Consider the following 27,691-nt stretch of genomic DNA (forward strand, 5'->3'; position numbering starts at 1 on the left):
ACATAAAAATAAGTTATCAAAAGGACATAATTTGGCCACGATCCACATTTGGCTGTGCTGCACAGAACATCAGGCAGCTACAGGGAGCTTTCATTTAAGGTGGTTCCTCCCCTCTCCCCAACCAAGACCGATAAAAAGATGACACCATTAGCCCAGAACAATAAGCCACTGAGAAGATAAAAATACAGCAAAGATTCCTTTACCTCCTTGAAAAGGAAAACAGGCACAAAAGATGCTGATTCTCTCATTCTTTCAGGAAGCAACACTGGAAACCAGCATTGTAAATTTATTACTTAAAAAAAAAAAAAAAAGCTTCAGTATTACACCGTTGTTTTATTTCCCTCCTGTCCATAGAGCAGAACGTGTAACACGCTTGCACCCACGACAGTGTGATGCAATTCCTGATTAGCATTAGGAAACTGCGGCTGCATCCCATCCTGCAGCCTGCTGGGATTTTGGGAGAGGGAGTTTTCTGAGTTCGAGCCTCAGACATCAGTGACTTTCAGAAAAGCTCAGTCCCTTTCAGAAAAGCTCAGTCCCGTGGGGAGGAAGAAGCATACAAACCGTGGGTGTATTTGACTGTGAAAGAAACTTTGCCTGCAGTGATTTTACCGAAGAAAAGGTTTTCCTGAAACAGGTAAAACAAATGCTGTATTCAATCCCACTAGAAAGCCCCTTGTAAGTAATTCCAGGTAAATACCCATTAAGCAATGTAAAAGCAGAGTTAAGCACTGAGCAGGAATTCCTGCATTACATGCTGAGCACCATTTACCACCCTATGCCAAGAGGCAACTAGTGAGAACCTCTTACTCTAAAGAAACGTTTCCCAACAGCTAATTAAATTAACCTCTACATTTAATAGCTCATACTTGCTCTCAAACTGACCTGTTTCACCTCGGCAGTTGCTGGGGTGGGGGAAACACATCACACTATTATATACAGTCAGTCCTTCTGTGAGCAGACACCGAGCCCCAGCGGCAAAAAGCCCTGTCTAAAAACGCACGTTTGCTCCAGAATTCAACCGCTCACTGCTTGCCAGGAACCACATCAGAGTAATCTTTTAATACTCCAACCAAGTGGTCATTGTGAGTCTTAAACCGACGTTTCTTCTGAGAAGCAGGTTTCTTCCTCCTCTGAATGGGAGCCTGCAAGAAGAAACAAACAGGAGTCAGGAAATATGCGACATCTGACCTGGTGCGTGACGCTGGGCTGGTCATCGGTGCTGTGAAAGATGAGCCCTGCCTGAACCAGGGGTGGGCAGGGAAGGGAGGTGCTGGCTTGTTTTGGCAAGAAGCAACAGCATCCAGTTCCAATCCAGGCAGGGAGATGACCCTGGGGACAGAGCAGAGCCTCAGTATCCCAGGCACAGTAGTAGAGCCAGGGTTCCTAAGTGAAGTTGCCAAACACTTCCACACAGCTACAGAAGCAGGTACACGTCCCACAGTTCTATCCAGAATCCTATCAGGATTTCAAAGCTATTTAGCACAAAAGTGGAAAAAAAACCAAACAACAAACCACCTTTCTCCCAAAATACTTCTACTCATAATGTATCAGCTTCAAGTAGAAGCTTCCACTTAGGAGCTGACAGGGATTTCTGGCGTCTGCCCTCTTTCTGATGCTGCCTGGATTAATTACACTGTCTCAAACAAGTTATACAGAAATCACTGACTGGTGGCTGCAGCACTGGTTTTTGCAACTTTTTAAAACTGGACACACTTTCCAGAGCTACACAAAGCTGTACACAGGCTCACCAACACATTCTGGAACTAACAGTGCGGGATGAGGAAGGGGAATCTCCCAGGGAGATGTGCAATTTGTATCTCTTACTATTTTCTTTGGTCCGGTTTCTTGCATGGAAGAAATACCCTGTCGTTTCAGATACTCTTCTATCTTCTCCTCATCCATAGAATCCACGGGAATGCTCCTCCACAGCTTCTGAAATTCTGAAAGACCAAACAAACCCTGGTTTTATACGGCAGTGATCAAGCCCTTGATTTCAAACACTGAAACACTGTCAGTCTGTCACTGCCAGCAGGCACCCACTTAGTACAGCCTTTACCCACTCCAAAAGCTGAAAGCACTTCCAAAGAACACCCAAAACCCAAAAAAGATCAAGCCCTAACCAACAAAACAACAACAACAGAACACCCTCAAGCTAAACTGCACTCCAGCATCAGGAGCACCCGCAGGCAACCTGTGCTTTTCATGTTTATTTGCTACGGAGTTTCTTTTTGCCTGGCATCTCTAGAGCTGTGTAGGCTGCAAATGAGTTTCACAGATCTTGGTGATGGGGGAAAAAAACTAAATGGCAACTTCATTTACACATCTTCAGCTGCCAGTGTCTTGGGAGACTTGTCAACCCATTGCCCAATTTACTGAGGATTCAAGTCATTTACTTCAGTGGGCCTGAGCTTGTTTATCATTGTAATATAATCCACGCCAGGGCTGTACAGATAATAAATTACTGAAATTCCTCCGGTGTTAAAAAGAAGAGAGACACCTTAAAAACCACAGCAGCAGGAAAACAGACAGAGACAGTAAGTCTTAATTAGAGCAGCTGCCATCTGCCTGCACACTTTCTGCCTCACGTAAAGTTTCACAGAGCCTCTGGAATGCCTTCTCCAGGCAGCGGCTGGTACCATCCTACCTCCCTTCACTCCCCAGGCAGGGAGTTAAGATACATCCTGTCAGCAGGTTTGGCTAACAAACTATAAATAAAACACGAGGCGCACATAGCAACGCAAGATTAAATTTTCCCCCTTTATTTCCAGATAAATTTAGTATACAGTTGTCAAAACAACTGCAACTCCTGCATTCTTAAGGATCCGTCCTGTGCAGCCGGGGATGAGATGCTCCAGGGACAGTTTGCCACGGATACACCAGCTCTGGGCAGTGTACAAAAAGGGTAGGTAGGTAACCAACTTGGTTCCCGCACTTGGACCAATTCCCTTTCTAATGCTCCTTGTTTTTCTACGGACCCACATGCTTCAAGTCTCAGGTGTTTCTCTTCTTCCCCTTGCCAACAGTAAGGAGCTGTTCCAGCTTTCCAGGAAACAAAAGAGAGGAATTTCACCGGTGAGGAACAACAATGTTCATTTTTGGTAATGCAGCATTTATGAAGAGAAACAAATCTTGTCAAAACACCACTTTTGGTTACAGGGAGCCAGTGCTCAGCCTGTTTCTCACAGAGGCTCTACAGCACCTCAGGATCAATGTCCAGACCCCTTAATTCAAGGACTGACAATGTAGTCGAGACATTCTCCGCCTGCTCATCCATTCTGAGGGGGATTCCAGGCTTTTGGCATAGCTGGCAGTGCCTGCTATCACAGATCATTCCTCACCTTATCCTGCTGCGGGAGGTGGAGAAGGTTTGTTACTCTTATTTATAACATCCTGAAACAAACACAGATGATGATGTGTGTCCTCATTAGAGTTCAGGATATATGGACAAATATGCCCTGGTTCTCAAAAAAGAAAAAAAAGCTGAGGATAGGTCCTTAAGGTTAAACTGGTCTACATTCTTCTGGGGAACAGAAGTGAAAAATTAAACACTAGAAAATAAATGGTCAGCTCTTCAAGGATCAGCATGCACACAAGTGCAGATCACAGTTAATATCTAACTACAGTGTTCTGCATTTCTTGTAATGCAGAGGTTATGCCATCATTCCAGCTTCACATCCGCCCTTTCAACCTGGCCAAAAAATATGAATGGAACATTCACCAAGAACCAAAAGAGCAAAGCTAAAATGGACTTTACATACAGATAATTTAATCCACTAATTGGCCCCACCAGAACCACTGTATCCTATTTTGCAACTCCATTTAAAAATTCCTTCATAAATCAGGCTTCTTTCAGCACTACTGCTTTGACTGCAGCAATTGCAAAAGCATCTTATTCCCATGCTGGAGCTCCATGTAGGGCTCTAAAACACTTCATTGCCCAGGAAAGGGCGAGTCACAACAACACAGAAATACTCTGTGTTGAAGGATTGGTTTGGAACTAAAAGCACAGGATAAAGGTGGAGAAGCACACGGAGCTGCCACCCTTCAGTGCACATGAGCTGTCTGCATTTAGGGTGCCATCTAAAAGGGAAGGGACAGCCATCCATCATCTCATCACAAAACCGACTCCATGTAACACCAGACACCAGGCTAAATGCAAGGCCTGAAGAAAGAGAGCAGCTGGATGGCTGGCACTGAACCATTTCCACATTACCTGTCAGATTTAAGTCTCCAAGGACTATGCCCCTATCAACCAGGGAAAGTTTAGACCTTGGGAATACACTCTCTGAATTATTGTGACATCCTCTCTGAAATATGAGAGCCTGTGGGAAAAGCTGGCAATAACTGCAGCTCTCAAGAAACAACCCTCCGCATTTGTAGCTGCGGTACCTCAGCACCTCAAAAATGATACCCTTGACCCGAGACAGGAAAAGATTTCTCCCAATTTCCTTGAGAAAGGTCTGAAATGCTGTCACCCTGGCCTTTGCTGTGTGTCTGAAGAGCAAACAGAGACAGAAGGCAGCTTGTAGGGAAGGTTTCAATACACTGGATCCACTTTTTATCATGTCTCTCTTTTCTCTGACGACAGAGAACAGGCAGATCAGTGCTGGAGCGAGGAGCAGGAAAGGGATAGTTGGAACAGAAAGCTCACCACATGCTGGCCTGCTGCAGCCAGGCACAGAGAGCAGGTTGGGATGCACACATTCCTGCGGTGTGCGTAGCCATTATAGTTACAGAGCACATTCACTTTTCCTTCTCTGTGTCCTGTTACCTGATTTTTTACACCATCACACCACAGTGAAGGTGAGAGACTCATCTATCAGAGCCACTAAATTATTTTATAGATCAGCCAGAGCAAGTGTAAAATGGCTATGGAAGGAAAAAAGCAAGGCTTCACCTGCCTGCAGCAGGCTGCATTCAGGTAAGTCGACAATCTCTCCTACAGCTTAGGCTGCTTTGACAAGACAGAGCCCAGAAAAAAATCCCCTGGAGAGAAAATTCCCTGGAGTTTCTGGCCAAAGCCAGGCAGGTGCTGTGAACCCTCAAGGAGATTTGCATTTTCCACAGAGCTTTTAAGTCCTGACTCCAATGCAAGAGGCAGAAAGCCGTGATCCCAGCACTGAGGTAAGTGTGAGGAACAAATCCTATCTGTGGTATCTTGCAATTTGATCACTAAAATATTTTAACTCAGAAGCTTGACAGAATCAACACCACCGGCAGCCTGCTCCCTTGCTCCTCCAGAGAGCTAAATTTCGGTCTTACAAGTAATGAGAGGAGGGAATGAGACCAGGAGCTGACTGAAAAGCCAGTTTAGGTGTTTGATGACATCTCCAGCAACACGATGTCTGCATGCACAGACTTAAAACAAAGAGCTCTGACCAGCAGAAACCAAAATGTGGCTAAGCAGAAGGCAGCAAAACAAAGATTATGCAAACACCTTCTCTCTCTGAAATTTCCAAGGGGCAAATACTCAGTTGCCTCCATTTTACTGCATCACAAGGTGCCTCATAAATGAAAACAATCTGCACTGACATTCCCATAGCGATTATACTCCTAAGACACTTCCTTCCTATAAATGCTTACATTTGGGGAACGGAGTCATGGGTAAATGACTGCGTGGTGACTTTGGAGCAGCTTATCCTGCACTTCTCACTGCCTCACCTGCTCTTGCAGAAAGGTTGAGATGGCTTTGGAGATAAACTGACATATCATGCTGGTAATAAAAACTGCCAGAGATTAAAACCAGCTTAAAAATCTCCACTGAGCTGAGCCAAAAGCTTAACACAGGACAAAAACATACAATAACAGGGTGGAAGGGAAGAAACAACTGAGTAGAGGGGAAGATGGAGTCCCGCTTCCTAAAAGTCCCAGGGAACGCAGCACTGGATTTATACCAGAAGGAAAAGGTGTTTGATGTTAAATCTGTACTGTCCCTGGACCACCAGAGCCGTAAGTCAGCACTGATCCCAAGCAATTTTTATGCTGTTAAATTTAAGAGGCTTTGGCCATTCTCTAAATCTCTTCAAAGGTGCTTAGGAAGAATTTCAAAAACCTGTATAATTAAGTACCCGAATTTTTTTAGCATTCAAATACTTCCTATAGTGCATTCAGCTGGGAAAGATACCATCTCTAGCAGTTAGGCAATCAGACTGGCCTTTCAGCATTCAGCACAGGGGTGAAAGCCTGGTTCACATGCAAAGTGCTTCGCCCCAGCACAAAAAGGCAGCGCTTGACTTGGCTGAAGCACCTGAAATCTGGCCCGGCTTTTACAAACGCTTTCAGCTCCACGCCACTGACAGAAGATTAATTAGCCAGGAAGTCCAGAAGGAACACATGCAATCTGAACCCTCCTTGGCTAATCACATAAAAGGAAGAACAAAAGCTGTTCCTTGCTGCTAAAACCTTCCCCAGTACCCTTGAGATCACGATATATAGGCACCACTCTGCTGCTGCGGTACACTGGGATTTATTTTCACAGGGGGAGAAAGAAAAGCTTGTTCAGCCATCAAAGGGCAGAGGCAGGCACTGCCAGAAAGCAGGTCCTCCCACTGCTCCAGGCAAGGAAATCCAAACTGCCCCAGCAGCTCCTCTTTCCCTGCTGATGGAGCTCAGGCAGCGGTGGGAGAGGATGCCCAGCTTTCTGAGGATATTAATCCCAGCCAACACACGTTCTGAACTGGAGTGTCATACGGCAGCACCATGCACCGAGGAGCACAGAGCCCCTATTTCTAAGGATAAACATTAAACTAGAAACATATTTTGAACTGTCATCAGCTGCTAGATCAAAGACTGTGCCAACACTTCAAGGTTTATTTTGCAGTCTTCTAAAAAACTCATTTTAACGTTGCCGGAGATAATGAGCTGCAACAGCACTGCTAAGGCAGAGACGTGTCATAACTCATCCTGCACACAGACAATCCTGCCAGTGGCTCCCTTGGAGACACCCTTCTGGTGCTCTGGAAAGAATCCTAAAGCGAAACTGCTCGGGAAGGATGGGTTTTCTTCATCACAGGATAACACATTTTGGGAAAAGGACCTGTTCCAGCTGCAATGAGTGAACCTGCTCAGGGATGGTTTAAGCATTGCGGTGTATGAGGGCAGATCACAACAGTCACAAAAAGAGAAAGTATTCCTGCTCCCTCTCGGAACAAAGCGTCAAAAGGAAAACCAAAACCAGCAGGAACAGAACAACAACAACAACAGAACATCACTTCTGGATCAGATGGGAAGCTGCTGCCACCTGCGGATAAAAGGAAGCAGAGACACCTTGAACTACAAACGGCTGCTCGCTGGATCCTTTGTGACACACACTTAAATGCCTTCCTTGAGCGGGAGGTTGAGACAAACGGCTTAAACACTTTGTTTCAAGGAGTTTTAAAGGTTTTTTTTTTTAACCTTTTCCTCCCTCTCATAGCAATAGCCTGCACTGTTTGTTCCTGAACAAGGATGGTTGTGTTCCAGTTATCTGGAAGAAGATTGCACAAGAGGAAACATTCAGCAGTCATGACTGAGACAACCAGCGGCTGCTAAAAACTTAAAAGCTTTGTCATAACAGCTACTGCAAGAGCACTGATTTCTAAATGTTTTGGCCATCTTCAGACCCCCAAAAGCTTGTGGGCTGACGGACTGAAGAGGCACTATGTGAACAGGATGGTAGTGTTCATGGTAAACTCCTAAGCATTTGGGAGTCAGAAATTCCCCAGCGAATGCATTCTGCATTTCACATATAGTTCTGCTGCCATTATCAAGAAATGACAGAAATTACCATTTCAAGAGATTCACTTCAACATTTCGAAGCATTTTTTATATTTTTAAATGCTGGAGATGTCACATCTACTTTATTTTTATACGGTGCAATGCCTTTATGTGGCATGTTACCAGAACAATACATTAACAAACTCCAGTGTTGTTGAGTCATTTAAAGTAAAATCTTCTGACACACGCTGTCCCCCCCTTTCTGCACTTACAGGTACCTGATTTTGGCATAAATGTCATTACTGGAATACCCCCTGATTTCTGTAATTAATTTCTGTGCACAAAATAACACTAGAGGATTTTACCATTATTTGTGACACAGAGAACACATGCTGCACTTGTGAAGTCCAAAATCTACCCCAGCTCTGGGTAGCAGCACTACCCCACACCTGTGCTCTCTTCCCAGTTATAAACTACCCCTTCTCAGGAATTTTGCTCAGATCTCCTCCCTCTTTGCTTCCTCCTTCTGTTCCATTAGTGGTTTCTCGCTGCATTCACCAATAAAAGGCACATGGTTAATTAACTGGGGAAAAAAAAAAAACCCAACAAAAAACTTGCACCCACCAGCCATTATTTGCGGGTTTTTTTTGGCTGCCCTTCACACAGCAAAATGTTAGATGCCATTTTAGTCACAGTCAGGTGGTTTTTAGTCCCATGTACCGTTATCCCTGAAGACAACTGCTGGATTCCTGATGCCACATTCCAATGTATCCATCATAAACCAGGGAATATTACCCCTGGACTCGTTGCTTTTGTTAGCCTTGTGATAATATAAACATTCTCCTGACATCTGGATACACCTAATATTTCATCAGCACCTTAAAAGACTGCCACGCCTGAAGACTGCTTATACCCAGAGCTGCTTCAGATGAGTTCAAACCAACTGCCAGGGAAACCTACCTAAACCAGCACACCCACCTTCATCCACAGCAAAGTGACAGCTCTTGTCGTTGTAGAAAAGAATTTTCTTCTTATCAGGGCGATTAACAAAGATGATCTGGTCCCCTAAAGCCTCGAAAACAAATGCAAAAGAGCAACTCAAAATCACTTCACTTCCAAGCACAAGGTCTCCAACTCGGACAACAGACACAAACCTTGTGCTACAAAAAGGCACGACAAACTAGGTAAGATGCAGAATAACTGGCTGGGTTGGCTGAACTGCACATGCTCCTCACCTTTATAGCTTTCTGTGCGTTGGGCAGCCCTTCCTCAATGTCTTCCAAAAGGATTCCTCCCAGGCCTCGCTGGTCATGCTTGTCCAAGAGCCTGAGCAGAGCCTTTTTGTCTTTCAAGTTGTACTTGGGTTTGAAAGCATACTTCCCATCCACAACTTCTATTTTCGGGTTGTTGACTAGAGCCTGTAACAGAGACAGAAATTTTCAACTTTGAAAAAGTGCACACGCTCATTAGTTTTATTCTGGTGTGGTTTTGAGTATGTCAGCCACACTTCAAAGCTCCAAGGTTGGAGGTTTTGAGTTGAAAATGATTTTAAATCCTTGGATTTAATTATGCCTAGGCATAATGCATCACGACACAGAGAATGTACCCAGCTTTGGTGCTGCAGGGTATTTGTTCATCTGTTCTCATCTGGCAAAAGTACAGGGATAATTTTATATACGCTTCTTGGGAGGGGCTTTTTCGTTCCATTTTGATATTCTGGTTCATTTTGGAAGCAACCTAGAGTTACCTTTTGAAAGACTTCAGCAAAGCCAAGCTTCCCTCACAAACACCACTGCCAGAGTGGAGGTTTCTGTTCCCCAGAACAAAGGAATGCTACAGTCTGTATTAGGTAGAACCATCCTAGTTTTACTATGCAGAGAGGTAGGAGATTCACACTGATGTGAATCTAAAGCAGTTTCTTAAGGAGGGAACACATATCTATAGAGCTTGAAATAAAATAAATGTGTATGATTCAGGTTTATCATAATCCTTTATCTTTAATTAAAATCTAAACGTATGTTTTCTTCACCTCGCTCATTAACCATTGTTTCTGTTTGAGTCCAATATCTAAATGCTGTGTTTCATCCAAGATCTCTTCAAGGGTTAATGGATGTGTATCACCCCGCTGGTGCCGAGTCTGGAAAAGCAAACAGGATCTATTAGAGCTCTGTAATCACTTTATTCAGCAACTCAATTATCATAAAGTAACTAACACTGGCACCAAATTACACGTTCATCTTGATCAATAGGTCATGAATTCTAAAAGCTGACAGCAGTTTGCAACTCCTGCAAGCAAAACCCATTACCCCGGTTGTAAAGTGACCTGGGACAATTAGGATTTCAATAATGGAACAACGTGCTGACAATTTTGTTCACTGACAGCACTTCAAATTTAACAAGCAGTTTCTTGAAATTCTCACTCTTGCAGTAAAAGAATTTTAGAGTTTGAAATATTCAGCATCTTTCAGCTACCACAGCAGAATAAATAATCAACCTATTTAAAAACATGGTAGTTTTACACCAAAACACCATACCTTCATATAATTCACTATTTTAGCAAGGACTCCAAACTTGTAGCCAGAGCCTCCTGAAAGGGCTTTCAAGTTAAATGATCCATTGCTGTGATCTACAAAGGGGGAGAAAACAAACAATTTAACGATGCTTCAACACCACCCTGCTGGTTCTGAGCTCTGTCTCCTTCTCACTCTACTTTCAGAAGGTTTCAGAATGACATCTATGGACAGAAAGGTGCGTGGCAGGAGGAGACACCCTCGGGATTCTGTCCTACCACACGTGTTGATCCAGACCCAGTCTGTGGACACGGCTCTGGAACATTTCTGAGCAGAGCTGCACAAATAAAAAGTTCCCTGGGACTTGACCTTTAAGACAGCAGCAAGTGACTGCAGCGTTATGACCATAAGAGAACATGTTTAATTCGGTGGCTTAACATCCCATAATCATTTACACTACATTAATCCAGGCTGAAATAATGCACTGCATTGGCTCTACTGAGATAGCTGAGACGGGGGCAAAAAGTTTCCCTTCTTCCCACAAGGCATTCAAGGTTACACAGCAGGTAAAGGAAGGCTGTGATTTTTTTTGTTTGTTTGTTTACTGTTTAAAATAGCTGTAGTGGAAAAATTTATTAAACAGACCCCTATAAATTCAAAACAATTCAACCTGGTGTGTTGCACCACTGGAACAACAATTCAGAATCCCCTCTGTTGTCAAATCTTTATCACGTTGTTTCAAAAATTTTTGCAAGGTTGTTAATGACCATTTCATTGACTTCAGCTCTTAGCACAGCACATTAAACACAAATATCCACAAACCACTATCACAAGCCACAGGCCCATTTACCAGTACAGGGTTGCTCAAACCTAATGGCAACAGCTTTTTGGAATTTCAGCTACTCCAGGAAAAGAACATCTTCTCTTCGTCACCATGGGAATTTTTCAATCCACTGGTAATTTCTAAGCACACCTGACAGGACAACAGGTATCTCAAAGATACTGAGCTCCTACTATTTCCGTGGAAAAATCAGTGGAGGGTGAGAAAAAACCAGAATTCTGTAGCTGACACTGTGTTAGAGGTTTCACATAGCACAACAATTCTAAAATTAACGCAGAGGAATCAGTGTAACTCCAACTGCTGAAGAACATTTTATTCTGATTACTAAATTAAGACTGAAAAAAGGGAGAAAAACAAAAGCCAGCTTCCTCTGAAAAGACATCCCGTAGGGATTTTCCCCCGCAGGGTTCCCTTTTAACATTAAATATTAATGTCCATGCAGAATATTTTATAAATAGATAAAAAAATCGTATGTGTAACTTCAAACAGTGAAGTGATTAAAATAAATTCAGAGGTAAGACAAACAGTTAAGACAACCCGTCATGTCTTTATTCTGTCAATTGAATCGGGAAGATTATCTTGTTTAATCTGCCTGGCTACAGCCTGCTACAGTTCATGACAGGGGAATCCAAGCACACGGGGAGGCTGGAAATCTGCAGATATTAACACTTCAAACGTCACGGTCTGATGGCTGACTCCAGCACAAAGCAAAGCAGGGTCGTGGCCACTGCTGCACTCCCAGCGAGCGCTCTGCTGCTAACGAGCTCACCGCGTCCCAAAAAACAGGGGCGGGGAGGGTTTTGTTCCTTATTCCAGACTGTCAGAGGCATATTTATGAATGATTTACTCCTGGGGTTGAGGGCTCGATGCAAATGAGCACAAAGGAAGTTGTCAGCAGCATCGTGCTCTGGCCAATGGTAGGAAAGCTCCATCTTAGCTGTGCCATAAGGCTGCACTAAAAAAAGGGACCAGAACGGCGCTCTCGCAGCATCCTTTCACACAAGAGGTAGGTGTGTATCGTTTTATAACATTCTCTTCGGTTTATCTTGATTACTGAAAGAAAATATGCCTGTAAGCTACGAACCTGCAAAAAGCTGCTTGGAAATCAGGGTGATTTTTCTCTAGGTTCGAGCAGGGTTTAATCCCCCTGAACGCAGAGGAGCTTGTCTTGCACGATCAGACAAGCACTTTCACCATCTGTGCACTAATGGAAAATTGATGACCACTCCATCTTACAGCAAAGCTAACACCAGCAGCCAAGATTCAGTAAACAAAATGGATTTCATCCTTGCAGGGGAGGTGGCTCGTTTCCTGCAGCCTCACGTTGCCCGTGATTGATTCTGTATGTTTTTAGAGAAACGCCAGTGAAAGGCTTTTCCTTAAAACAAAGACAGCTCAACCTGAAACGTGAGAAACGCTACCTCCCAGGGGGTATTCCGTAAATTAGGCTGCCTAAAAGAGGTCTGTGTGCGTGGATGTGCGAGAAACCTGTTCTAGAAATGTGTTATACTGGGTGAAAATCCCACTGCGTGTTATTACCTTTGGAATATCGGAGCAGCCACAAGGCAAACGAACAGGTTAGAATCCATCTGAGATTTGTAAATGCTTTTACCTCAAGATGTCTATTCAGTGGTTGCTTAAACAGGACTTCCCCAGTACTGCATTAAAAGGATTTTTTTGCCAGTCATTTCCCTCTGCTCCATGAATATGGTTTCAAATAAAAGCTGCTCCTCTGCAGAGCCTAAAGATGGTAATGCTTTTAAATTAAAACCTAGTACAGATATTAGAGGAGCCAGTTCATTAAATATTTAACTTCCTGCATTTTGGATACATATAATAGCTGACTTGATTTCAAATCAGACTGGCTGATGATGTGTATTTGAACTGTGTCGTTACAAAATAAGTGAAACTGCAGGAAAACAGCCCATTTTTGACAGCTTTCAAGGACATTAACCTTAGTGCTGTGGTAATTCTGAATACCCAGCAACAGCGAACTTCAGCCACGTATTTTAATAATTACAGCTATGAGAAGCTAATCTTTATCTGCCTTGCTTTATTCAAATCTAAGGAAATCATCATCATCATCATCATCCTCGAGGGGCACAAACCACCTCCAACAAGGCATTAAATTCCACCTCCTGGAATAAAGATGAGTGTGCCCTAATGGTGGCTGTGGAGTGGGAAGGGGGGTGGATGCTGCACTGTGCCTGGCCAGCCATGCCGTGCCTGAGATGGAAAAAAAATACTAAAAGTAGTAAATTTTGAATCACGTGAACAGTTCATTTTTGTGCCCATGTGTTTACAGAGAGAGCAAACTTACAAGTAACAGATTCCAACAAAACCCTCAGTCTTAGAAATCTGTTTACAAAGTTCGAAACAAAACTGCTTTGTTTCCCAAGAATATCCTCTTGCCATTTAAAATACACAATTAAATCCTAGTTATTTTAATTACTCCTCTAAGGGGACTCCAAATCCTTTTATTCAGCCCGCCCTCTCTCTCACAGATTTTCAAATAACTCTTCAGGTCACCCCTTTAAAAGCCCTCCTGACTTTTAGCCCCAAACAAGTCGGATGAGTTTCCTTCCCAGACTGTGACCAAATCAAGCCAGGACCTGACTCAACTCAGGAGTATTTTTAGCTTGGGTTTGCTCTCTGTAAACTTTTGTTTAAGAAAAAAACCACCACCAACAAACAGTTTCATTAATCCTACCCATCTCACTCATACTTTGTATATTCAGTTACTAATCTGTGTATTCAGTTACAGATTTAACAGAGGAAACAGTAAGTTACTGCAACTGCTCCAGTAAATGTCTGTATGGAATGCTAATGCCAGGTACCTTCCCAACCACAAAGGTGTTCTGTTTCAATTTAAATCCATTAAAGACAGAAGGATAAAAAACAAAATGTATAATATTTGAATGATAAAAGCAAGACACAGACACCAAGTTGGTTGGGCTGCATCATCCTGGTTTTCACTATATACCTTTTTTTTAAATAATTCCACAGAAATGAGGGCAGGTGCTTAGACTGGTTAAAGTCAGCTGCTTTAGTACACCATCACCATGCTCCACCTAAAAACTCCTTGCTGCTATTTCCTCAAGGAAGTATGGAGATCTGACTCCATCTCTTTCTCCCACACCCAGTTTTAAATTGCCTGAGGGATTCAAAGGTTATTATGACATCCTACAGCATGCCATGACAAGGAACCAGGAGTTACTGTGGCTCCTCGGACAATTCTTACTACATAAGACTATAAACCAAAGGCAGATTTATAAACCAAAGCCAGCTTTTGCTTCATCTCTCCCCATATCCCCAAGCAGCCTCTTCTGCTGGGTGCAAACACACAGCACTGGAGCCAGGGAGACATTCCTTCCCCAGCAGTTAAGCAGAGCTGAAAATAAGAAATCAGAACTCCTCAGAGAGGGTTGGGTTTTCCTTGGTATAAATCCCAATGACCACAGCACCACAAACCGGATTTCCAGAGGTTGAAACCACTGTAGACCTTGAAAACTATCTTAGTAACTTCTCTGTCTGTGCACAGAACTGAAATAGAGAAGCCAAGCTCCCTCATTCCTGAATAACTCACACCATGTGACGCCTGCACAGACCAGACACTGCTGAAACAAACGTTCCAGACCAATCGCAAAGTTGTGCATTTGGAGTGCGACGCTTCTGTGAGCAAATATGAGCATGCAGCCCTCCGTGGCTGTAGGAGGTGTGAGCACTTAGTCTGAGCTGAAGTTCTTACAGTTTGTGATAAAAAAAAAAATAATCACGGCACGTCCTTGACTGACAGTCCTCAACAGCTTTGTTTTTGTGTTTCAGCCCCCAGATCTGTGACGGTGAGCACGCTAAGACAACTCCTGAAGAATGGCAACCCTCAACAGCACTCACTGGAACGAGACTACATCCATTTCCCAGTACCTGGGCTTCCAGGTGCAAAAGATTTACCCTTTCCATGACAACTGGAACACCGCCTGCTTTGTTATCCTGATCATATTCATCTTCACTGTGGTTTCTCTGGTGGTGCTGGCTTTCCTCTACGAACTGCTGGACTGCTGCTGCTGTGTGAAAAACAAGACTGTGAAAGACTTGGAGAACGAACCCAATCCTGTCAGAGCCATGCTGAACAGCTTCAGGAAGCGTGAAACAGAGGTGGTGTAGGAGGGACTGAGCACCAGCGCTTGGAGAACGTTTGACACCTTGAATGAAGCCTCTTGTACCTTACAAACGAGCAAGTCACGTGCTTTTTTGGTTTGGTCTTAAATATACGACAGGTTGTAACTTTATCTCTGGATGTGAACTGGAACAATTGGCAAAGGCTTTCCAAGTGTTTAGCAGAAGGACAATCTGTTGCAGTGTTATGGGGGAAGAAAAGATTTTTGCTTTTAAATGAACTTTTGCTGTTTATATTGAGTGACTAGCATAGAATTTTGTCTACCTGACTGAACAAATGTTGCCTAATGTGCATAAATCTGTGTTGCTTAACCAGAGAAAACGTTTATAAAAATACTCAACGGTCTGATCACACACAGTGCAAAGGCACAACAGTGCCATCCCACCAAGTCAACTGCACAGAGACAGGACAGACAGACCAGTGGTGAGAAAAGACATGGGAGAGAAGGGTGTGGATGGCAAGAGACCCCTCAGATAGGACAGCACCGGGTGAATTCTTGCCTTTGGCAGCACTTTTTATTATAGGTTTCTTGCCTCTAGAAGAGACAGTGGTGGGCAGAAAATTAAGCCAATATGAAATGTATCCCTAAAACGGTCTTTTCTAACCTCCTGTGGTAGTTTGACCCTTTCTCTCTCCTCCAGTTCTCCAGTTCCAGAGAACTGTTCTCCCTTTATTTCATATTCAACCTGGTCAACAATTTCTGGGTGTCGAGACCTGAGAAACCCACTTCCTTCAGAATATCTGCCCCTTTCCACAAAACCCTACTGCAGTGGTACCACTGCTGAGGAGAAACAGGGACACTCCTCTGCCCCAAGGCTGCTGCCTCTGTGGCAACCACAGCACTACGGGGGGGTCTGGCAGCAAACAAAAGTCCTGCCAGGAGGGAAACAAACCCACCTAAATGGCAAAATATAAGTGACCATACCTTTGTGCTATGGTTAGTACCTATAATTACCTCTTATTTTTGTTAATGTATCAACTCCCTCTCTCAGGGTGAGCATGCCTAAGCTCCAGAAGATCTGGACACAACAGAAGACTTGCTAATTGACTCGTACTGCTCCTGGTCGGTGAGATGGAGTTGCCAGACATCCAGGGCACTGCAAACCAGCACACCTAGGCCAGTGATTCACCTGGAGAAGCAAACTCCCTTCTGCAGCCACAAAACAACACCGTGACCGCTGCAACCATCCATCTCAGATGCGCTTCTTGCAACAGTGAAGCTTTGCCAGAACCAGCCCCGCGTGCGGAGAACGCTCCGAGATAAAAACCAAACTATAAGCACAATTAATGGAAGCTCATGCCCCAAGTACAAGATAATTTAGGATCCACACCAAGACTTATGATGAAGACAACACTGGTGGTAATCACGACCTTCTGCTGCATGCGGCAGCATCAGCCTGGAATAACCAGTGTCCCGCTCAAGAAGAGGCCCAGAGTAGCCATTGGGATACACTGAATTAATTGGCACTTCTCCTTCCAGAAAGAGAACACTGTGGACACTTGCAGCATTCCCACAAGATGCCCACCATGGCTGCACACAGGAAGGCAGCGTGCAGGAAGCACCACGGTCGGCCTCTGCTGCGCTGGCACCGCCTTCTTAGGCCCTCCCAAGAAGCACAGGGAATGACAAATCTTGGGACCCATTCCAGCTATTTATCCCCCAGGTCTACAAAGGTGAATGGGTGTCTGCACAAGGAACAGAAGGCAAAAGTCTCCCCTTGCACAGCCCTAGAGACTCAGGATGATTCTTTCCCATGAAACAGCCCCTGGAGATTTCGGCTCTGGACTAGTGTTGGCAAAGCCCACCAAGACAAAGGTCTTAAGATGAAGACCACAGCCACGACTTACTGTTCATTAATAAAATGGAACAAACAGCTTTGATCTATTTCGTTTATTTTGCAGTTACTAGATCTGAACTGAATAAACAAGGCAGTTTAGAATTTTTTCAAGTAACTTGCTGGAATAATGATTTTAAATAATGATAGTAATCACACTATAGTAATCACTGTAGTAACAGTGGGAAGCTTAGAGCCAGTTTTCACAAAGGGGCCAGATTTAGCTATGGAGTCATCTGAAGATTAGCAAGATCTCCATACCTCTCCTCCCCCCAAAAGTGACCAGGGCAGGTTCTCTGAGTCACAGAATCACAGAGCAAGGATTCTGTGGGTGTTACGGATCAGTGCAACACTCTATCAGTGACCACACTTATCATCTTTGTGGTCACTACACAACAAAACTAGGACTGATCATATTAATTTTCGTTCCTTTGGGGAGGTGGGACAGGGATTCTTTGACGTCAGGTTTTTACTCCACCTCCCCAGACCCACCCTTGACACCCCCATATGCCAACAGGTACCTGCCAGTCTGACAATTCAAATATAAAGCGGGTTTTGAAGCAAAGGACTTTGACTCTGCAGCATAAAAATCTAACAGAAACCTTGAAACCTTTCTGATACTATCTGGAAGGAAGCCAGCAGCATAAAAGATCAAGGGTGGTTCCTCCCTGCCACACTGTGTCCTCCTCTGTGTGAGCTCGTTGTCTGACAGCCGCAAAAGCACTCAAAGTAACTCTCAGCCCACAAAACCACAGAAACGAAATTAAAGCTTCTTCATCTGCTCCAGTCCTCCAGATCAGAATCACATTTGAACCCTCCACCCTCTTCATGCCTCCCCATTCCTTTTTCCCTGCTAAATGCTCTTACTCAGGAGACACAGCTTAGGGTAGCCCACTTGGAATTTTATTTTATTTGGAGAGCATGGCAAAGGGACGGATGAAAAACTGGCCTCCCCTGATTTATTTTAGAATGGTTGGCTGATAAACTTTATTTGGGGCCTCAGAAGTTGCAGATACAGGCTCACACTCCCTACTGTTCCCCTCAGACAGAAGACATTTCACTTCTCCCACCATCCTTGACTTTTTTCTCCATTGTTTTAAGCTCTATCATTTCTTTTAGAGTGTAGGACAGAGCCACATGTGGTATTATCCAAAATATGAGAATGGACTGAGCTTGCACAACAGGGTATTTTGTGTTTTTAGTAACTCCTCACATTTGATCTGACCTTTAGACTGCAGCCAAGAACTACCACCAGTTTCAGAGCAAATCCTCTCCCCAGTGCACTTTCCACATGCTCCCACTATTTTGGTGCTGCTTTATTAACCGCCTATTTGATACTGAGACATGCATTACCAGTGCCACCATCCCAGGGAAACCACACAACTCCTGAGCAAAGCAGGCAGAAACCTCTGGAGGCCCTGGTGCTCCCAAGTAAAACAAGGACAACTGCTAATTACAACATGCAAGCCAGACAAGATGCACCTTGCAAAATCCATCCTATGCATGGATACCCCTCAATTTACAGTTTGCTAAACGTTTTAGCTGCTCTCTTGCCAGAAATAATCATAGAATCACAGAACGGTTTGGGCAGGAAGGGACCTTAAAGCTCATCCAGTTCCAACCCCCTGCCATGGGCAGGGACACCTGCTTAACACATATGAGGCTTAACACATATGCACGGTACGAAATGTCTTTTTTCACATCGTGCAAGCGAATTTCTTACGAAAAAGCGCTTATTTAAGAGAAAGAATGGCAGCAGCCACCAGCCAAACTCACAGACACAGTGTTATTCACATTAATAAACCGTAGCTTAGAGGCAGGTAGTGGGAAACACCAAGCAGCTGCCACACAGCAGACTCTCACCCACCTGAGTTTTGTTTAGAGCTGGAGGAGCCCCCTTGTTCTACCTTGGCTTTCTTCTTCTTGGAGGCAGAGGAGTCCGAGGACAGCGCCGGGCGTTTCTCGACGGCCGGTGTGGAGAGGGCTCGCTTCTTGAACAGCTCCCGCTCCCTGAGCAAGCTGGGATCCATGGCTCTGCCACGGGAAACAGGCGAGAGACAGGTGTCTGGGTCAACAAGGTACTTAAGAGCGGAGGTATCTGTTTATCACAGAATATGCCGACTTGAAAAAGACGTATTAAGGGCCGAGTACAACTTGCCCCAGCACAGGGCATTGCAAGAACCCCACCCTGTGCCCGAGAGCGCCGTCCAAAGGCTCCCTGAACTCTGCCAGGCTCGGTGCCGGGACCGCTTCCCCGCGGAGCCTCACGGAGCTGTTTATTTCTTGTTCCCATCCTCCTCCCGCTGCGCGAGGACTTAAAAGCACCAGGGCTAAGGTGGCAGAGCACCACCGGGACCCCAGGGGCGGAGAATGGGATTGCTGAGTTCGCCCACGGGGGTGCGGGAGAGGCGGGCACCGGCACCCACCGCCCGCATTAGCGGGGGGGGGAAAAGCGGCGTAGGGGACAATGTGGTAGCGCGGCCGGAAACCACCGGCCCGAGGGGCGCCCGGTTGCCCCGATACCCGCGGGCAGGAGGCTGGGAAAGCCGCCCCCGTCTCCTTCCCGCGATCCTGTCCCGGTCCCAGTCCCCTCTCCCGTCCCGGTCCCCCCTCCGCGCGCCCCCCGCGCGCCGCCCCTCACCCGCGCGCCGCCGCCGCCTAGCGGGCCATGCCGCTCCCGGCAGCCCCCGCGCGCGCACCGCCCCGGAAACGGGCGGGGCGTCGCCATGGCAACGCGGCCCCGCCCGCCATTAACCCTCTCGCCCCACGCACGAAGTTACTTATATACATATATATATATATTATTTTTAATTAATATCGGATTTCACACAGTGAAAAAAGCATAAGGGAGGGGGAAGAGAAAAAGAGTAGAACAGGTGCACTTAAACCCCCCTATGCAGAGGCAAGAGGCCATGCTGATAATGCTCATGATACCAAAAAAAAAAAAAATCATCTTGATTTCCCCTTTCAGCTGAAAATCCCTTTTCTGGTTTCCGTTTTGCATTTCTTGGTCTGGGTTACAGGTAGAACTGTTGCTGCTGCTGAGGTCCCAAACCATTCTGGCACCTTCCGCTTGGGAGGAAAATGAGAGTTCTGGAAAGAAATTAATAAACAGGGAAGGAAACACACACATTAAACAGGTCTCAGTTACACAGCTCTACTCCTCAACTTCATGCTCATCTGGAGACAGGAGCTGTTTAAATTGTTCCTGGAAGAGTTATGCCTCAATTTCAACACCTCGTTCAAGTAACTGAGGGATTAAGAATCCAACTCTAACAGTGGGGAGAACCAAGCCTGGAAAATATTTGCACTCACAGCAATATCCAGCTTTAAACTGAAGCAAGTGGTAGAGCAAGTGTTCCTGTTCAGAGACACAAGCTCCTTTTCCAATAAAACCACTAATGTCTGCTCATACAGCTTGTGTTTCTACAGACACCAGTGAAAAAATTCTGTGATCAGCATAGTCTCAGAATCCTCTACCTGAAAGAGAAAAAAGGAACCAAAAGTCCTCTTAAAATGTTGGAAGCATCTGCCATGAGATAGCTGATGAGATGTACTGAGGGAAAAAAAAAAAAAAAAGTTCCTGTAGCAGGGTGCTGATGTCTAAGTGTCCAGGTACAGCCAGGGCAATAAAAGCAACATGGCATCACTGCATCAAGGATATCAATGAGACAAGTGGGCTGGCCAGGTTTTAGGCACAGTTAAAAACCCAGACAGAAGCTGGGAATTTGGTTTGTTGAAGATCCACACACAAATCAGCAGCACTGGGCTGTGCTTCAGGCAGTCTCACCTTGGGCTGAGAGTCAGCAAACAGCTCATCCTCCTCAGGGTCGAGGGCAGGCTGGTTAGAGGTCACAGTGATGGGCTTTGGGGGGCCTGCTGCCCCTCTGCTCCCTCCCTGGCTGCCATCCACGCTCCCCACAACCTTCACATGGGACAGAAAGGAAGCAGTTGTGTTATTCACCTTCAAATGCATTTTTACAGCAGAAGTGTCAGTTAACAACAGCAGAGTGGGCACGGAAATGTTACCATTTTTTTTACATTATCCTGCTTGGTCACAGGTTGGAAGACCCACCCTGAGATTTTTGGATCAGCTACACACCCCTGTGTTACCAAAATCCACACTAATGGCAAGTCTACCACATGCTTTATTAGAGTAAGAACATCTGTTTACTGAAGCCAAAGGCACCATGTGCAGATGGGTTTTCTCTGCTCCTTCCTTGGATGCTGGATTGATCCAATTACCCTGTAAAAGCAGCAGCAGTGTCAGGCTGTTCAAATCCAAGAACATCCATTAACAGATTTAAAAGCTGCTTGCTACAGGGAATTATTAGAACCAGGATATTTTCTGAAGAGGTAAATAAAGACTGTTTGGATTAGCTTTTGGATTTGCAGTCTACTCATTTGTAGAATATTAATTTGATTACTAACGGCATGTTATTCCTGTTATTAGCTCCAGGAGCTAACAGGAGCAGGAAAAAGTGTGATTAGAGGTCAGGCAACTGGAGTGCCAGGAGGTCAGCTGCAGGGAAGAGAAGGCTCAGACACAGATATTGTAGAAAGAAAATAGCACTAAGGCATGCAAGAAAAATCAATTTGGCAAAATAGCAAGGCTTGAAAAATTGTTTGAGCCAGTCAGCCCAAAAACATGTAAGGAACAGACATGAACTCCCAGCACAGGCAGCAGAAGCACAGTTTGTCTTTTTTTTTTACCATTCCCACCAGGAGCCACTCAGTGCAGGGTGCCACTTGTACAAGGTGCTGAAGTGGGACTTGGGGGACGTGAAGGCCAGTGGAGAGCTCAGACTATCCCAGACTTGCTCATACAGAAACAAAGAGCTCCTCATTTCCCAAGATTTGTCCCCAAGGAGTCAGGCTAATGGCATGACACTTTTTATCAGGGCCATGCTCAGCAGTTTTAAAATACAGAGGAATCCAAAGACTGAGGCTACTGGCTGGCCTTGCCTTTTGCTTCCCACATCAGGTTGGTGATCAGGTACTAATATACAGAAGCAAGGCAAGGGCATGGCCTGGATTTGGTGGCTACAAGGGATCCAGTTTATCCAAGTTGTCAGACAGGGAAGAACTTGCAATGTGTGTGACAAATCATAGCTAAGCTGCACAGGTGTCCTAGGTCAACACTTTTCCAAAAAGAATCCTCTGTTTCTGCTCTGAGCATTCTTCTGAGGAGGTGAAAACAGTTCTACTCAAAATGGAGTGAGAGATGGATTGGGAAGATGAGACACTAAGCACTGCTGGAAACAGCAAAGGGCTGTTAGTCTGCTTCTACAAAGGAAACATTCTTTTACACAAGAACAGTTTTATACCTGCTTTTACTAACCTGTGTTTTATTCCACAAGGCACCTTCCCTGCTTGCTTGATCTGCTCCTGTTTTTTCCTGCTGCCCTTCTGGCCACACCAACCTCCTTTTGATGCCTAAGCCATCTTGAGACTTATTTCTATCCTCTTTCTCCAATAGTGCAATTGTCATCTTGATGAGATACAGCTCAATATTTGCAGGAACAAGTTTTCTAATTACTTGAATTTTGGTTGTGTCTTGGAAAAAAAATAAACACAATATTGATTGGTTTTTAAGCTTCTTGCTCCTTATTCAGTTATGCTGTAATACACATTGGCTGTCCCTCACTAAGGCATAGGATTGATTAAGGCATGGAAAAGGTAATAAAATAAAACCATGTATGAGTTTGACTCATAAGATCTAGGAAAAATTCTCAGTGTGTTTTCTGAGGATGTCAGTACTACTTGGTCAGGCTCTTGTTTTTTTCCCCAAAAAACATTTGAGTAAATAGAGATTTAAGAGGGATGCTCAGTCTTTTCCATATGACTCACCTGAGTTAATGGGAGGATTACGGATAACATCAGTAATGACCCGCTGAACTTCAGGAGTCAATCCTGCTCTCTCCAGGCTGACAGGGAAGCCAGCTTTCATGGCCTGTAACAGGTGAGTGCCAACCACAGCAAGAGGCAGAGATCTGCACTCACTTATAGCCCTCTGGGGAAACAAAAGCAGAAGGGATTGACGTGGCAGAATGGTATGAAGCACAACCAAAAGCCTGGCAACTTCCCATTCCCAAAAAAGCAATCAGGAGATACCAGCACATGGCAGTGCAACAAAGCTCCCCAGAACACTGCATTACTCCTCACAGTTGCCTAATTTCTTCTCCAGCTTGTAAAGAATGTTTTTATCTTGAAGCTACTATTTCGCAGCTTAAGTGCAACATCTCACCTTGAATTTTGAGACTAAGCAGCTGTGGTGCACCTGACCTTCCAGAGGTCCACACAATACCCAACATCCATGCAGGACATGGATAACAGCACCAAAACAAATCCCCCCCTCACTTTCACATGTTGAATTCTTCTCTTAAAGCATTTGCTTTGAAGAAGATCTCAAACTTCAATGGCCCAAACTTGTACTTCTCAAGGAGAGATTTCCAACTGGTGTCTTGTACTCCTCAAAAAAACCCCCTAGGTTTCAAGCTTCTACTCATTTCTCCCCAGGGAACACACCGTGTGCATGCAATCATCAGGATTAGTGGATACAGAGCATCAAGTCGCCCATTAATAATTGTACAACTATTTATTGTTTATTTGTCCTTAGGCACACTTAACTAAGGGACCATCTGACAAGGTTTACCCTTGGGAGGGGCAAAGCAAAGCTGTTAGTTTTCAAAGTAAAGGGCCCCCAGAGGGAAGAGCTTACCACAGACAGGTTTTTCTCTTGGAACAGGATATATGTGACATGCTCTGAGGGAGAAAGGGCTCTAGCACACTTCCAGGGAGATGCTTCCTTCTGATCTTTAGGTGCAGATGTGGGGAAAACGTCAGCCTAAGTGAGATGAAGCAAAATAAAAAGAATTATATCCCAGTGACAACCAATGAGTCACCCTTCCATTATCTGAAGCTACCTGAATAAGTAACATTAACACAATCAATCATTCACCTCTCTGGAGGTTGGTTTTGACCCCAACTCAGATGTTCTACAAATAAAGGAAAGAGGGAACCCAAATGGGCATCCACATGTTCCCATCTTCTTAAAACAAGCACGAGGCTGTCCAAGGGACTCAGAAAAGAAAACCAGGCAGAAAAAAACCAAAACTGTGTCCAGGTCAACACATCTTCTTAGGTATTGCTCATTCCATGTAAAACTACTCCATCAGAACAAACTGTGGCATTCAAGTCTGTTGCTTAGCATGGGAAACTCCTCTATTTGAGCTAAACTTTTCTCAACACAGATTTATCAAAAACAACTGAAAAACCAGGAAAATGCTTGTGGTTCCCATTCCTAGGTCATAATGCTTTTTTCGTAAAGCAGAAAGATGACTCGATGGAGTCCCATAGCTGCAGACCAAAATAAAAACAAGGCTCTTGCCAAAGTAGTAGACACTTCAAGTATGTCATACCTGTAAGTCATTTACTTGGCAGAAGTCCTTAATTTCAGCCAGGAGAGGGATCAACATGGTGGACTTGGCTTCAGACACACCATCAATTTTCTTCACGTTCTCAACACTTGTAGGCCTGGTTTGGGATGAAGAATAAAAAGGTACAGGAATGTCCTATGCCAACACTTGGAAACATCAAGTGTCTGTGAAGGACACACTTGGAGCACAGATCTCTTAATAAAAACTTCAAAGTATTGTTACTGTACCCTTATGTCTGCAACTAATCAAGTTCACTGTTTGCATTTCTAAATCACCAAGCATGACCACAGGCAAAGCTTCAAGTTTGCTGCTTAATACTTGGAGAACCAACTTACCACAAAACATATTTGTCTCTACCTCCCACATAAGCCCCCAGCTCTTCCATGCAGTAACAACATTCCCATTCCCAAAATATTCTTGTCCAATGCCTTTTAGGAGCTGTGGGAGACACTCTGGATGCTTTATCCCTTCTCCCAAGAGAAGCAGAAAGGGGATTTGTGACTTGGCTTGCAGCCTCCCCAGTTTGTACAAGAGATCTCCATGCTGGCTTTACCTTATCCGGGCCATCTCCACCAGGACTTTATTGGTTGCCAGGACAGCTGGAGGAATTTCCTTCTCATTAGCTACCTTCTGTCTAGCAGTCAGCAGCTTGCCATACAGAGCAGTCTGGGAAGAAGGGAGCCAAATTCTCATCAAGCAGCTCTACATCACTCAGAGATGTAATTAATACAAGAGGAAAAGTTATCACTTCCCTGATCTTTCCATTAATACACAAAACCCCCTGCAATCCTTTAATTCGTCCTAACATATTTAAATTCCTCTTCTAGGACTTTTATTCAAAACAACCCATTTTTAAGAGCTGTCCAAGACAGCTGCTCCAACATAGGACAACTGTGGTTTGCACTTTGACTGCAATTCAGAGATATCCTCCCTATCCCCCCAAAAAAAACCCTTACCTCTAGTTCTTTTTCTCGGGATGAAACAGCTGGTTCTTGGGGTTTCAAAGGAGATTTCAGTGGTGAACGCCCTGAAACACTAACAAAAAAACTACAGGTGTGAAGCAAGCCTTGCATTAGATCAGTTTATTCACAGACTTTAACAAACACAAGCTCCAAAAAGCACTTGTCCACTCACGACACGACTCCGATGCCATCCCACCTCACATTTCCCCCATGGAGAACATTAAACCTGGGAAAAAGCACTAATAACCTGAAAACCATCAGTGACAGGGACACAGCTGCTGTGCTCCAAGTGGAATTAGCACAGCTCCCAGACTCAGGAACATCTGCCCTTAATTAGACTGCCATGATTATACTGCTCTATCTGTTAGCAAACACACTGGACTAAGAGCATCCTTTCCTAAGCACAGCGCAAAATAACCCTTGATTTGGATTGTAGCTGTCCCTAAAATAATTCATCTTCCCATGGCTGCAGTGGCAATTATTCATTTAAGTGACACAGCCTCTTTTCCTGTCATCTGCCAGCATCAGAATAGTGGCCTGAAGGAGGAATCCACTCAGAAATACAAGGTGCATTTAATCTGAAGCAGCACATGAGCCAGGAAAACAAATTACTTGGTCTGCTTTTTGCAAAAGGTTATTTGATTTCTTTTGACCTGAGGGAGCCTCAACTTAGTCATAGTCTTCTCCAGACCAGTAGAAAGGCAAAGCCCTCAAGTGATGTTAACTGTTAAAGGTTGTAATTGCTCAAGGTTTTGAAATATAATGCAAGTTTTAGGCACTTGCCCTTTTTTTAATGCATTAAACATTTTCACAGCCACTTCATAAGGGAACGCTCATTTTAAGGATCACTCTACAAGCAGTATCCCTATTAACACAGTCAGAGTCAGGGAATTCTGTTTCAGTTTCAAATACTGTACCTGTTAAGCGCATTACTGCTTCTTGAAGGAGTTTTACCTTTTTTCTCATATGAAAACATCTCATATAAAGACATCTATAAAAAAAACCAGAAGAACAAGACAAGTGCTGATTTACCATCTTTTCACCGAGGTTGCTGTTAGCAGTAAAATATTAACTTTAACAATTCGTTTGCAAGGTTTTTTTTTTTTTAAAATGAGCAAGGATGGATCCCAGTGCAGGAGGGTTGTACTGGTACAAACCTGCTTGACTGGTGACTGTGTTGTTCCTTTGGTGCCCGGGGAGCGCTGCGCAGAGAGGACAGGCAAAGGTCTACTGCTGGAATAAAATTAATTACATCTTCATCAAATCAGACCAAATCATTTGTACAGTCACACTGACCTTAAAAAAAAAATAAATTAACATTTCGCTAAGCAAACCAATTTCAAGTTTTTTGTGGCAAACGGAATTTTCATGATGACCCTTGAAAGAGTTTTGATTTTAAAGATCCCATTAGTGGAGAAACCAATAAGTGCCAATTTTTTGGTTTGCACTAAGCACACAGCTTTCAGCATTGCTTACTGGTGAAATAATAAGGTATTTCTTCAATTCTAGAAGACAGAGTGGAAAGAGTCACAAGTGTATTAGAAGGCAAAAGAAAACTGGTACTTTATCATCACCTTTATTAGCAACTGTGTAGGCACTAGAACAGGCTCCTACAGCCAGAACTGAAGAGCTTTGTTTTAATATTATTTCCTGTTGCAGGAAAGCCTCTGCAATCTCCAGTTCATTATTCTTTCTGGTTTTTGTGAAAGACCAAGCCAGCACTCTTTATTCAATTTAACCAGAAGCAAAAGCAAAACTCAAATTTCACATGCTCTCTTGTCCAACCCCGCCACCTCCAAAAGCAGGTTTCAGAGACAGAGCTGATGTTAGTGAAGAAGTGCTCAGCTGCCATAATTACCTTCTAGAAGGCCTCTGCAGATTAAGGTCTTCACTGGACTGTAACAGAAGACTTGGATTTGAAGCAGATCCAGCTTTTGACAGCCAGTGTCTACCCTGTAAGAAAAACTCTGTGGCTCAGCTATGGATTTGAGAGCTCAGGGGAGCTCTCAAAGGGTTGTTTCACACCCAAAAGTACCTTCTGGGTGAGTGTACAAATGGTTGCAAACTTGTTATGCCCCGAGACTTCTTTGAGGAATCCCTCCATGATCAGCTGCTGGCAGAGCAGTTTCCACCAGTTCTCCGGCCATTCTTTCCCACTGCCAAAGAGGGGGTGCCTTCGGAACCGGTCTGGCAAGTGTTGGGAGTTCTGAAATTTTGGAATGAATCACA

General features: G+C 44.3%; 3 protein-coding genes across 5 annotated transcripts in view; 1 reads left to right on the forward strand and 2 right to left on the reverse strand.

Moving 5' to 3' along the window:
- Positions 1–247: 247 nt before the first annotated feature.
- On the reverse strand, positions 248–19,766 carry GTF2E2 (general transcription factor IIE subunit 2). 2 transcript variants are annotated; one of them, XM_032685621.1, is made up of 8 exons: positions 19,703–19,766; positions 18,929–19,095; positions 10,233–10,324; positions 9,728–9,835; positions 8,934–9,116; positions 8,677–8,770; positions 1,828–1,943; positions 248–1,145 (listed from the first exon to the last, which is right to left on the reverse strand). In XM_032685621.1, exons 2-8 carry the CDS (start codon positions 19,089–19,091, stop codon positions 1,026–1,028), a joined length of 876 nt encoding a protein of 291 aa, XP_032541512.1. In that variant the 5' UTR covers positions 19,092–19,095; positions 19,703–19,766; the 3' UTR covers positions 248–1,025. The 2 variants fall into 2 exon arrangements, with proteins under 2 accessions (XP_032541512.1, XP_032541513.1); XM_032685622.1 differs by lacking the exons at positions 248–1,145; positions 1,828–1,943 and adding an exon at positions 7,053–7,243 and having other exon boundaries at positions 8,659–8,770; positions 19,703–19,755.
- SMIM18 (small integral membrane protein 18) lies at positions 11,758–16,136 on the forward strand. Of its 2 annotated transcripts, none has more exons than XM_032685667.1 (2): positions 11,758–12,059; positions 14,875–16,136. In XM_032685667.1, the coding sequence occupies exon 2, from the start codon at positions 14,920–14,922 to the stop codon at positions 15,211–15,213; it is 294 nt and encodes a 97-aa protein (XP_032541558.1). In that variant the 5' UTR covers positions 11,758–12,059; positions 14,875–14,919; the 3' UTR covers positions 15,214–16,136. The 2 variants fall into 2 exon arrangements, with proteins under 2 accessions (XP_032541558.1, XP_032541557.1); XM_032685666.1 differs by having other exon boundaries at positions 11,760–12,055.
- Positions 19,767–19,824: 58 nt separating the features above from the next.
- Positions 19,825–27,691, reverse strand: part of WRN (WRN RecQ like helicase) — a 30,945-nt gene continuing 23,078 nt past the window's right edge. The window contains exons 24-35 of the mRNA XM_032685525.1: positions 27,498–27,668; positions 27,321–27,415; positions 26,620–26,695; positions 26,380–26,453; positions 25,457–25,535; positions 25,054–25,166; positions 24,483–24,597; positions 23,783–23,908; positions 22,912–23,074; positions 22,403–22,617; positions 20,852–20,986; positions 19,825–20,154 (exon numbers count right to left, since the gene is read on the reverse strand). Of these exons, the coding sequence (XP_032541416.1) occupies positions 20,029–20,154; positions 20,852–20,986; positions 22,403–22,617; positions 22,912–23,074; positions 23,783–23,908; positions 24,483–24,597; positions 25,054–25,166; positions 25,457–25,535; positions 26,380–26,453; positions 26,620–26,695; positions 27,321–27,415; positions 27,498–27,668 (1,488 nt within the window). The 3' untranslated portion in view covers positions 19,825–20,028. The remainder of the gene's footprint in view (positions 20,155–20,851; positions 20,987–22,402; positions 22,618–22,911; positions 23,075–23,782; positions 23,909–24,482; positions 24,598–25,053; positions 25,167–25,456; positions 25,536–26,379; positions 26,454–26,619; positions 26,696–27,320; positions 27,416–27,497; positions 27,669–27,691) is intronic.

Source organism: Chiroxiphia lanceolata, chromosome 4 (genome assembly GCF_009829145.1).
Source record: "Chiroxiphia lanceolata isolate bChiLan1 chromosome 4, bChiLan1.pri, whole genome shotgun sequence".
In the NCBI taxonomy this organism is placed as follows: Eukaryota; Metazoa; Chordata; class Aves; order Passeriformes; family Pipridae; genus Chiroxiphia; species Chiroxiphia lanceolata.

Coding starts and splice junctions, on each gene's coding strand:
- SMIM18 (XM_032685667.1), top strand. CDS start 14,920: ATGGCAACCCTCAACAGCACTCACTGGAACGAGACTACATCCATTTCC.
- GTF2E2 (XM_032685621.1), bottom strand. CDS start 19,091: ATGGATCCCAGCTTGCTCAGGGAGCGGGAGCTGTTCAAGAAGCGAGCC. Junction 8,771..8,933: donor ACGCACAGAAAGCTATAAAG/GTGAGGAGCATG, acceptor TTTGTTTTCGAG/GCTTTAGGGGACCAGATCAT. Junction 1,944..8,676: donor TCACTTTGCTGTGGATGAAG/GTGGGTGTGCTG, acceptor TTGGTCTTTCAG/AATTTCAGAAGCTGTGGAGG.